Raw genomic sequence first — 12,922 nt, 5'->3', positions numbered from 1 at the left:
ATAAGATAAAATATCTATTTAGGCAAGTTAAAATTCTGCTTATAGAACATGGTAGATTAATCTTATTGGATGGTCCCAGGAAATGACTAATGAGCTGGTTTAAATGTTATTTTATTTAAAATCACATTAGAATAGGTCTTAATTACTTAGGAGGTCTAGCCAGCATTGAAAGGGTTATTCTAACTGTTAGCTAATTTTATGGCTTTACGCTGCAAGCTGTGTGAAACTTTTTCTTTGTCTCTGGGAAGTCCATCATAAATCTTCTTGACAATTAAGACTGTGTTAGCCATTGGAAGATGTTTTTACATTACCATATTGTATTGCATACCATGTTATACTAAATATTAATTGATTATTGTCACGCATGTTACTTATTATTATTATTTAAATTGTCACAATAAATTGTATCTATTTTTATAACAAATTGACACGATAACGATCTTTGGCATCTGAGAATTGAAATAATGGGCAATTCTCAACTGTTTACTATTATTATCCTATAAATATCCCCACAGGTGTGGAACGGTATGCTTGTGGGGTTCTGTTTATGAATGTGTGGTGTTTGTGGTACTGTATGCATGTGTGTGTGGTGGGAGCCGTTTAAGTCTTAGTGGTATTGTGTGTGTGTGGGCTGACTGTGTTACGCATGTGTATGTATGTGGACTATTTGTGTTTGTGTGCATGTAGGCTTCCTTCGTATAAATTATATGTGTCGACTGTCTGGATTTTCTTTGTGTGTGCTTTCTGTTTAGTGTGTATATGTGCGTTGCTTAAATGTGTGTGGTGGAGGGCTATGCTAATGCTATGTTTTATGGATGTTTGTAGTATTGTGTGTGTATATGGGCTGTCTGTGATATTTAATGTGTGCTTGTGGATTGCTTGTAGTATCTGGTCATGTAGTGGGAGCTGTGTATGGTGTTGTGTGTTTATATGTGGGCTGCCAGTGGTGTGGTTTGTGGGGTTGTGTTTAAAAGTCGTTTTATGTGTCTAATGTGGTTGGTGGGTGTTTGCTGAGATGCTCTTTACTAAAATAAAGTTATTATAAAACTCAACTGTCAAGCAGACATGCCTATGCTAACTCTGTTGCAAGTCCATTTACAGGTTAATGAGTAATTGAATATTGTACCCCCCAAGTTCTCATCTATCACAGTTAACACAAGTCTCTCTCTCTCTCTCCCCCTCTCTCTCTCTCTATCTATCTCTCAGATATTTGGATTTTTCTTGGTCTGTGTATTCTGTTATGATGCTTTCACCACTTATAAAGAAGAAATTCAAGGGCAGAAAACGGAGACAAGAGATGGTAAGTGGGTTGTTTGTATACAAGCTGTTATTGCACTTACTCTAAAAGGCAGCAGTACTATTTCTGACTCATAAAAGGCATCATTTTCACTCTATGGAAGCTTACTGTTAATGCACGTTATCATTTTAGCTGCACTTTATTATTCAGTATTCAGTGTGAATTTTGTCTTAAAGACACAGCGCGTCTTTATATATATTTTACCATTCCTGTTCATACATAGAAGTTGCAGAATTACTAGTTGTGCTTTCAGACATATATCTTTTCCACATTATTTTAGTGATTAGAGTGTCCTTTTAAAGGACAACTGTCACCTCAACACTATTTTTTTAAATTTGTATTTTATTGGTGTTTTCACAATGTAAAATACGTACATCTGGTACGTAATATAAGAAGTTAGAAAGTTCACATATTAATTCTGGTACATTAAAACAATGAATAAGCAACATGTGGATTAGTGGCAGTCAAAGGGTTCGCAGTATGGGTTTGACCGTGCTGAGCCTCATGGATAGAGATAGGAGTACCCCTCGATCGTTCTTAATTTGGCCCCTCTGTTGCACATTGGGAAGTGTGGTTCTATGTCATAGGTCATTGAGAGGCTTTGGCCACTGCTTACCCGTCATCAAATGGGTACATATTCGTGAAATGTTGGGTATCTATCGTGTGTCTCGCTATCTAGTATGGCTCTATGCCATAGGTCATTGAGATGTTTTAGCTACTGCTTACTAGGCGTCCAATGGGTTCATATTTGTGAAATGTTGGGCAACTATTGTGTGTCTCGTTATCAAGTTACTAGTAGCCTTAAAGGACCGCTATGAGTGTGGTGTGACTACAGGTGGCATGGTTTAACTAGGAGTCGAGCTTGCGGGTTTAATGGGTGAACTCTGGTGGGTCCCTGTTGTAGCGGTACTTACCCTCTCCAGGGGCCGGCCGGGGTCCTCTCTTCTCGCCGCGCGCGGTCCTGCTCCTGCACGAGCCGCGCGCGGCTCAGCCAACGAGATGATCAGTCAGGCGGGCAGTGACCGCGAGAAGCGGTCACGTGTCCCGCCCGACACTAAGAGCGCGCCGAGCGTCTCGGGCGCGCTCTTAAAGGGACAGTGGGAGACTAAATTAGAATCAGTCTCCCATTGGCCCCTGTCAGGCCACATTCCCCATACACTCACATTTTGGGGGCGTGGATATGACAGGGGCCAATCAAAGTGAACCTTAGGGTATTTATACTCACCTGTTTCCCTTGCTCCTTGCCCTATCGTGGTTTCTGTCCAGTTTCCCTTTAGTGCTTGTATCGTTCAGTTGTTTTTTTGGTGCTTGACCTTGGCTTTGTTCCTGACTCCGCTCTCTCTTTATCCTTGCTTGCTTATCCGCTATTTTGTCCTCTGTGTACCAGTCCTCGGCTTGTTCTACGTTACGCTGTCTCTCTGTTCCCTTGACCTCGGCTTGTTCTAGACTCTGTCTTGCTTTTTCTCGTCAAGTCCGGCCATTCTAAGGTCCGGTAAGACGAACCCTGGTTTCTTGTCTCCTGACTATCTGTACTATTCCTGCGTGTTGGGGTATATTACGTGACATTACGATAGGGCCATGGACCCCGCAGGTTTAGGTCAACAGATGGCCACTCATGAGGCTAGATTCGCAGAACAGGATCACCGTATGGATCAAATGGCTCAAGCCATCCAGACACTGTTATCCAGATCAGCTCCGGTACCTGTACCTACGCCTCCTGTAAACCCTATACCGGACACAGCTAATATGCCTAATGCTTCTGCACATCTAACCCCGCCACCTAGGTATGGAGGGGACGCTAAGACATGTAGGGGATTCCTTAATCAAGTGGAATTCCACTTTGAAATGTACCCACGTTCATTTCCCACTGATAGATCTAAGGTGGGTTTTCTTATGCACCAGCTTACGGATAAGGCACTAGAATGGGCAAATCCTATTTGGGAGGCTAATGGGCCTATGGTACACGACTTCAATAGCTTCCTCACAGCGTTCCGTAGAACATTTGACACGACTAAAAGGTCAAAAAATGCCGCCAGGGCATTAATGAGAATAAAGCAAGGATCTAAATCTGTAGCCGATTATGCTATTCAGTTCCGTACCCTTGCCTCACAGGTAGATTGGACTAATAATGGGCTTACTACCGCGTTTATGGAAGGTCTGTCTGATACTATGTTGGATGAGGTAGCAGCTAAGGACCTCCCTGTACCCCTGGAGGACCTGATTGACTATCTTATCGATATAGATAACAGGATCCGTGACAGGTTATATACCAGGTCCAGAAATAGACATTTTGTTCCCTTTAACTCCCCTAGAGCTGAGACTCCCGAGGGATCTAAGGGTTCTGAGGAGGAACCTATGCAGTTAGGGGTTGCCAAACTTACTGACGCTGAAAAGCTTTATAGGAGAAAGGAGGGACTTTGTCTTTATTGTGGTAGGAGGGGTCATATGAGACAAGACTGTCCCGTGCGTCCGGGAAACTATCGCACCTAAGACCGTATAGAGGACTGGCCTTGGGTGTGACATCACAGTCCTCACATTTGCCTCTTAATAAACTACTTCTTCCTGTTTCCCTGCACCTTGATAATAACTGCATAGCAGGGAATATACTAGCCCTGGTTGATTCCGGAGCGGCCGAAAACTTTATTGATTCCAGTTTTGTCAAGGAGAATAACATACCCACCAGAGAGAAGGAGACACCCTTGGCCGTTGAGGCCATAGATGGTAGACCATTATGCTCTCCAGTTATCACACATGAAACTGTTCCACTACATATGTCTACAGGGGTGTTACACTCTGAGACCATTCGGTTTCAGATCATTACTTCTCCTTCCTCTCACCTCGTGTTAGGGTATCCTTGGTTACGTACTCATAATCCCACCATTGATTGGGAGTCAGGACAAATAGTTTCTTGGAGTGATTCTTGCCAAGAGTCTTGTATTGTTAAAGTCACCCCTTTGAATTCTACTAATATTCCTCCCGTGCCTACGGTCATACCCTCTCAGTACCTGTCTCTTAAATCTGTTTTTGATAAAAGGGAGGCTGAAAGATTGCCACCTCACAGGCCTTACGATTGTGCAATTAATTTATTACCTGGTACAATGCCTCCCAAAGGGAGAATATATCCTTTATCTCCTCAGGAGAATCTGGTTATGGAGGAATATATTAAGGAATCTCTAGAGAAGGGATTTATAAGAAGATCCTCTTCCCCGGCAGGGGCGGGTTTCTTCTTTGTATCTAAGAAAGATGGCGAATTAAGGCCTTGTATTGACTATAGGGGCCTAAATAAAATCACCGTCAAAAATGCGTACCCCATACCTTTGATCACAGAACTATTTGATAGGCTTAAACAGGCCACAGTTTTTACTAAATTGGACCTTAGGGGTGCTTACAATCTCATACGTATCAAAAAGGATCACGAGTGGAAGACCGCTTTCAATACCAGGAGTGGCCACTACGAGTACACTGTGATGCCCTTTGGTCTTTGTAACGCCCCAGCAGTTTTTCAGGAATTTATTAATGATGTCCTACGTCAATTTATACATACATTCGTTATAGTATACTTGGACGACATATTGATTTATTCTACTGATTTACAGACTCATCACATGCATGTTAAATTAGTGTTGAGAACTCTTCTGGTTAACGGTCTCTATTGCAAACTCGAAAAATGTTCATTTGACCAATCTGAAGTCCAATTCTTGGGTTATATAATCTCGGCCAAGGGTTTTCGTATGGATCCCAAGAAACTGTCTGCCATTATGGAATGGCCTCTACCCCAGGGGTTGAAAGCCATTCAGTGTTTTCTGGGGTTCTCTAATTATTATAGGCGTTTTATTAAAGGGTTTTCTGCCATTGTTGCGCCTATAACCAGAATGACCAAGAAGGATGGTAATACTCATGTCTGGAAACCAGAAGCACTCGAGGCCTTTGAATTCTTGAAGGCTACATTTGCCTCTGCTCCTGTTTTACAGCATCCTGTCCCTTCACTGCCCTTTATTCTCGAAGTTGATGCTTCTGAGATAGGGGTAGGTGCTATCTTGTCTCAAAGAGATTCACCTGAAAAGCCGTTACACCCTTGTGGCTTCTTTTCCAGACAGATGTCCAAAGCAGAGAGGAATTATGATGTAGGCAATCGTGAACTCCTTGCTATCATTTTGGCGCTCAAGGAATGGAGACATCTGCTAGAGGGTACTAGGGATCCCATCCTCATTTTAACGGATCACAAAAACCTCTCTTACCTTAGTGAAGCAAAAAGATTGTCTTCCAGGCAGGCCAGGTGGTCTCTGTTTTTGTCTCGTTTTAATTACATAATCACTTACAGACCGGGTGACCGTAATACTAAAGCTGACGCTCTGTCCAGACAATTCGAGACTACTGACAAACTCGAGGTCGATGTTACCCCTGTCATTCCGCCTGACAGAATAATAGCGACTACTGTTCTTTCCATTTCGTCTTCTCTCTTACAAACTATTCAGGCTAAACAACACTTGGCACCTGGGGAGAGGCCTGATGATAAGCTATTCATTGATATACAGGAGAGACGAGACATCTTGTCATTATATCATGACACTAGAACTGCTGGACACCCTGGTATTTCTAAGACATTCTCAGCAGTTTCTAGATATTTCTGGTGGGCTTCCTTGCGCAAGGACGTCACCGATTACGTTAATGCCTGTAGCACTTGTGCCAGTATGAAGTCCTCCCACAGAGTTCCTTGTGGGTTGTTACATCCGTTGCCCATACCCGAGAGACCGTGGTCCAATATATCCATGGATTTCATTGTTGAATTACCTCCCTCTAATGGTAAAACTGTCATCCTAATGATTGTGGATCGTTTTTCTAAGATGGCTCATTTTGTGTCTCTTGTCAAATTACCATCATCCAGGGAACTTGCCTCTATCTTTGCCAGGGAGGTGTTTCGATTGCATGGTATTCCCACTTCGATCGTGTCCGATAGGGGTAGCCAGTTTATCTCCAGATTCTGGAGAACGTTTTGTACAGAGATGGGTATCTCCCTCTCGTTTTCCTCAGCCTACCACCCCCAGTCTAATGGAGCTGCTGAACGTGCCAACCAATCTCTAGAGCAGTATCTTCGTTGTTTCGTGTCCCACCATCAGAACAATTGGGCTGACCTTCTTCCTTGGGCTGAGTTTGCTCGTAATAATGCTGCTCATGAATCCTCCGCTAACAGCCCTTTTTACGTTGTTTATGGCCGGCATCCCGTGGTTCTTCCAGCTGCATTCTCCTTACAGGGCATGCCAGCTCTGGACGAACATTTGGCTAGTCTACGTAATACTTGGGAGCAGGTTCAGTGTTCTTTGGTGGCCTCAGCTGCTCGTCAGAAGGTTCAGGCAGACAAGCATCGCAGGGCGGCTCCATCCTATGCTGTGGGAGACCGGGTTTGGCTTTCTACTCGCAATATTCGTCTTCGTGTGCCTTCTATGAAGTTGGCCCCTCGTTTTATTGGTCCTTTTCGTATCTTGCATGTGGTTAATCCTGTCTCGTATGCATTGGATCTTCCAAAAAATTTACGCATTCCTAACGTGTTTCATACCTCCTTGTTAAAACCCCTCCTGTGCAACCGTTATACTCGGCATGTCCCTCCTCCTCCTCCGGTTTCTGTGGAGGGCCATGAGGAGTTTGAAGTGGCGGCTGTAATTGACTCTCGTTTGCTTCGGGGTCGCCTCCAATATCTGGTACATTGGAAGGGCTATGGGCCTGAGGAACGCAGTTGGATTTCCGCTGACGCTGTTCACGCTCCTCGCCTTGTGCGTTCTTTCCACGCTCGTTTTCCTGCCAGGCCTGCTCCTCCCCGCCCGGTGGGCGTGTCTTCAGGGGGGGTACTGTAGCGGTACTTACCCTCTCCAGGGGCCGGCTGGGGTCCTCTCTTCTCGCCGCGCGCGGTCCTGCTCCTGCACGAGCCGCGCGCGGCTCAGCCAACGAGATGATCAGTCAGGCGGGCAGTGACCGCGAGAAGCGGTCACGTGTCCCGCCCGACACTAAGAGCGCGCCGAGCGTCTCGGGCGCGCTCTTAAAGGGACAGTGGGAGACTAAATTAGAATCAGTCTCCCATTGGCCCCTGTCAGGCCACATTCCCCATACACTCACATTTTGGGGGCGTGGATATGACAGGGGCCAATCAAAGTGAACCTTAGGGTATTTATACTCACCTGTTTCCCTTGCTCCTTGCCCTATCGTGGTTTCTGTCCAGTTTCCCTTTAGTGCTTGTATCGTTCAGTTGGTTTTTTGGTGCTTGACCTTGGCTTTGTTCCTGACTCCGCTCTCTCTTTATCCTTGCTTGCTTATCCGCTATTTTGTCCTCTGTGTACCAGTCCTCGGCTTGTTCTACGTTACGCTGTCTCTCTGTTCCCTTGACCTCGGCTTGTTCTAGACTCTGTCTTGCTTTTTCTCGTCAAGTCCGGCCATTCTAAGGTCCGGTAAGACGAACCCTGGTTTCTTGTCTCCTGACTATCTGTACTATTCCTGCGTGTTGGGGTATATTACCGTGACACCTGTGTGCCTGTTCCTGGCTTCAGGACTTTAGCTGGGATTGTTGTGGTTACTGTCAGTTTTTGGAGGAAAGTCTCTTTGTTCTCGGGAGAGGAGAGGGTAAGTATGTTGTTTCCTTGTGCTACCAGTAGGGAGCCATCCACCCCCCACCGATATCTGATCCGCGCCTCTCTCAGCTGTCGGGCCACCGGTGTTAGCTGTCTCTTGACTGCGACAACGGCAAAAGGGAGGTCCCCGTATATGTCACAGCCTTTGAAGTGTATGGTTCCCAGCTCTCTCGATTTGGCCATGATTGCAGATCGGGTTGTAATGTCTTTGGTCGTGGCAATTACGTCTCTTGGGGCATCCGCTGGGGCAGCTGCGGATTTGCGGACGCGGAACGCTGACGTTAGTGTCTCTGAGCTCGTGTTGCCCCCTATGCCTAGCGAGGCCATGAAGCGTCGAAGGAAGGGCAGTGCTGTGTCCCCCTCAATATGCTCCGGAATGCCGCGAAGGCGGATGTTCTTCCGTCTGTGTCTGGACTCCATCACTAACATCGACTTGGTAAGTTTCTGTACTTGGTCTGTTAGTGCTTGCAGATTGTTGTGGGTGTCTTGCACACTCTGGGCTCTAGTTGCTTCTTTAGTTTCAATCGCTGCGACCCGTTGTTTGAGGGTCCCTATTTCCGTGCGTGTGTCTAAGAGGTCAGCCTTCCACACATGCCGCATATCCAGCAGGAGATTTGTAATGTCTCTCTTTGTTGCCGGTGAGGAGTCTTCATCTGACTCCGACTCATTAGAGGGGGTCCCCTCCGACTGTGTGGCCGGGGCATCTTCCTCCTCTTGGTAGTTCTCCAAGGCCTCATCTTCGCCATTTTGGCTTGGGCCCGCGGTGTAGGCCTCTCAAAGGATAATCTGATATCCTGCATTTTTGGAGCCTCTGGATGGCGAGGTTTTTTGTTTTTTTGCCCCATAGTGTCTTCTGTGTGAGGGCGGTTGTCTCTCAGCGTGTTAAGAGTTTTGTTTTCCCCTACTTTCAAAAGGGATCCTCTGGAAATCTATTCGAACAGTATCACAACGGCACCTCCCTACAACTACGAGACGTAACTCATGAAGGGAAAATTAAGAACCTCGACCAGCTAACGCGAAACACAACCCATCCAGGGAATCAACAATTCCACTATCTCCAACTATCTCAATTTATCAAATCTCAGACACTCATACCTAAAGGGGATAGACAATTGACAAAGTTCAAACACATATGCTCTACTTACCCAATTCCAAAAAAGATCCTCTCTACCATGTACACACTGATTAGGGAAACACAAGACACAAAGCTCCCAAACTACACCAATAAATGGGCAACCGAACTCCAAACGGACTTTACTCCACATCAATGGCAATCGATCCTCAAAACCGCCCATAAATCTTCTACCTCACTAACAGCACGAGAAAGCAATTATAAACGTATATCCCGCTGGCACTATACACCGGCTAAAATACACAAAATACACAACACAACCCCAGACCTATGCTGGAGATGTGGGCAGGGAGCAGCACATCGTGCCCACATTTGGTGGCAATGCCCATCGATAGCCAAATTTTGGAACAGGATCCACAAGATCTCTCGCACCCGACACTTACATCTTCCTTTTAACACCACCAGGTCTCACAAAACCTGAGAGAGACCTCTTCTTCTATTTAGCTATGACAGCCTCACAACTGATCCGCAAAAACTGGAAACTACCAAAAGCACCCTCAATTAGGGAATGGATTCAGAGGGTAGAGAATACGAAACAGATGGAAGAAATAACACACGCCAAACACGGAAATTTCGCTAAGTTCACCAAGACTTGGAAACCCTGGATAGAGTTTGTCACTACAAACCACGCATAATAACCCCTAGAAAGTCACTTAAACCTAAAACACGACTATATAGATAACCACCACGACAGTAGTTACCCAAAGCCTGAACAACTGGACAGTTAAATATCCTTCACGACACAAATACGCATGACAGGCTGGCACATTCATTACGGCACCAGATACTCATTTAGTAACACCCGCTGCCAAGAAGTACACACCCAGACTACAACCCTTACGCCAAGTAGACGGATAATACAGACAAAGCGTCATTTCAATACTCATTGTGTACCTCTATAGCTCTGTAAAATGTTCTCTTCCTGACCCAAAGTCGAGTTGGAATTAAATTTAATTCTTAAAGATCACAAGGGGTAACCGCACGCTTTCACTGATCAAGTTCCGATATGTCAACTCTGTACATACACCGCATTGTATATCATTGTTTAATCTTCCTTTATCATTGTTTTATTTTCTATTATCAATGTTAAGTTAATATCATCGATAAATATGTTGGGCACTGTAACATGTTATACCCATGTATCATAAGGTATCATTGTATCTACTATACTATTACGATTACTGGACGTATCTGTACCATTACATTATACATTTAAACCATTGTATGCATTACCTTTATCTAACAAAGAAAAAAACAATCAAAAATGTAAATTAAAAATAAAAATAAATAAATAAATAAGCGAATGGATACAAACAAATGTAAACAAATGTTACCCAAATAATACATACCAGAAACAATAGAACCTATCCAAGTGAATGAGAGGAGGGTGAAAAAGTAAAAAATAAATCCCCCAAAGTTTCGGCACTATGCGCCTTTACCCTTGTATTTGTATAATAAAGTATTTTGTATTTTAGTTGGTTGTGCTCCTCATTCAGTACTACATATACACACACTAACACACAGATATACACACTGAAACACAGAGACACACCCACTGGCACACAGATACACACACACTGGCACACAGATACACACAGACATTCCTGACACACGCATACACTGACACACAGATATTCCTGACACACACACACACACTGACACACAGATACACACATACTGACACACACAAACACATGAAGGGTCAGTGTAGGACCCGCTTAGGGGGGTCTGCCTTGATGTTGGCAGGCGGGCATTCCCTCCAATGTCCATTGGAGTAACTAAATTACCTCCATTTGTCTAAATATACATAGGGATTAAGGAGAGAGTGCAGGTACCTTCCCCCTTGTTTTTTTGTTTTTTTTACTATATATTGGGGCTGATGTGTACTGTGTTCGTTGCTGCCGCCCAGGAGTGATGGGAGTGAGCGCAGAACTTATCTTTTTTGTATTTGTACACACACACATACATACTAACAGGCACACATACTGAAACAGACATACACACATACAGACACACAGACGCATACTAACATACATACATACAGACACACACATACATACATACTGACACACATACATTGATACAGACGTACACATACATGCTGACATACACACATAGCGACATACACATACATACTGACATACACACACACACATACTGACATACACGTACACACATACTGACATACATACATACATACACACACACATACATACTGACATACACACATACATACACACTGACATACACATACACACATACATACTGACATAGACATACACATACTGACATACAGCTAATTTTTCAGCCACTCTCCTGTTTCTTAACTTTTAGTTTCAGGAAGGTGGTTGGGGCTGATTTGAATTGGTGTGGGCTCTCCCACTTCATGGCCTGTCTATCCTCCCTCGCGTGCGGAGTGAGCTGGGAGGAAGTGACCAGCTGTCACTTCCTCCCAGCTCAACTAATTTCGGCTGCACACTGCCGTGGAGGAGGTCCTATATCCTCTCCATGGTCTGACAGGAAGCTGTTCGGTGGTCTCTGTGACTACTTCCTGTCAAAATGGGTAGAGGATACAGAAGTTCCACACTACAATGACTGATTGGCTGGAGGGGAGCACTGTGCAGTGCGCTCCCCTCCTGCCAGTCACCCATATCTCGCTTCCCTGCACCAGTGTGCCTTAAGGCAACAACCTGTGTGGCCTTATGGTTGCACCAGCCCTGGTTATGGTGCTTAGGGTGTACCTTTAAAGAAACGCTCCAAGCACCAAAAGCATTACAGTGCACTCCATCAAATTTGCATAGCTTTTGACAGCTTCTGACAGCTCTACAAAGCCTGACCCTGTTACGTAATGCACACATCATCATCAACTATATGCTACATAATTCAATCAGTCACAATGCTATATATGCTATATTTATTATGAGAGATCTTTTCTGTTTTGCAGGTGTATAGCAGTGACTTAAGAAGACATGCGATTGGCATCCAAAAAGCCTCCATTACCTTTGACATTTTATGATTAGTTTTGTTGAGTGTGCATAATCCTAACACTCCATTAAACAAGAATGTCTGGAATCTCAATGGATAACAGTGATCTGGTGTACCATAACCAACACTACTCTAAGAAACAATGTGAAGACCATATGGAGGGCTCCTTTTATTAAATTAGCATTTTTTGTCTAAAACATTTCCCACATTGTGGTACATGCAACACTGTGTGAGTGTGTTAATACGTAACAGCTGCTATGAGTGTATGTCTGATGGCTGTGTGTACCGTGTTTCCTTAAAATAAATGAAAATTTGGAAGATGTCTGTCCTCTCTGAGTTTAGTGCCAAACCTTAAATCACAACAGGTACTCTATCTATGGATTTAAACTAATAATATGATGTAATATATGGGATGTCTTCCTGACACACGTTCTCATGACATGGAAAGGATCCAATCCCAAAACTAGAGTTTCGATAACTCAAAATACACATATATCTCAAAATACACTTATAATGTAATCATATATATGCATTAAAAAAACAAAATAGTTTATACAACTCCAAAGTGTAGTATAAGCTAAAAGTGGGATAGCACATGAAATATAGAGGATACAACCTTTGTAATAGTAGGTGATCTCTAGGAGATCTAGAAATAACAAATAGTGAAGTATGTCAAGGATAGTGGTTCAATCCAGGAGGTAGAAAACTTACAAGAAACACTGATGTTCTGCGCTTATCTCCCATCTGGGGTATCTTTAAGAAGTGTAGAAAATCTTCTTATGTGCTAAATCCTCAGAGGGATCACCTACTATTTCACAGGTTGTATCCTCTAAATTTCGTGTGCTATCCCACTTTTAGCTTATACTACACTTTAGAGTTGTATAAACGATT

At 44.0% G+C, this 12,922-nt stretch overlaps 1 protein-coding gene across 2 annotated transcripts in view; it reads left to right on the top strand.

Moving 5' to 3' along the window:
* CMTM5 (CKLF like MARVEL transmembrane domain containing 5) overlaps window positions 1-12,333 on the top strand; it is a 29,974-nt gene extending 17,641 nt beyond the window's left edge. For both annotated transcript variants that reach the window (XM_063457148.1, XM_063457147.1), the window contains exons 5-6: window positions 1,207-1,300; window positions 11,991-12,333. In XM_063457148.1, coding sequence (XP_063313218.1) covers window positions 1,207-1,300; window positions 11,991-11,998 — 102 coding nt within the window. In that variant the 3' untranslated portion in view covers window positions 11,999-12,333. The remainder of the gene's footprint in view (window positions 1-1,206; window positions 1,301-11,990) is intronic.
* The last annotated feature ends 589 nt before the right edge of the window (window positions 12,334-12,922 follow it).

Source organism: Pelobates fuscus, chromosome 5 (genome assembly GCF_036172605.1).
Source record: "Pelobates fuscus isolate aPelFus1 chromosome 5, aPelFus1.pri, whole genome shotgun sequence".
NCBI lineage: Eukaryota > Metazoa > Chordata > Amphibia > Anura > Pelobatidae > Pelobates > Pelobates fuscus.
This window is presented reverse-complemented; position numbering and strand designations above follow the sequence as displayed.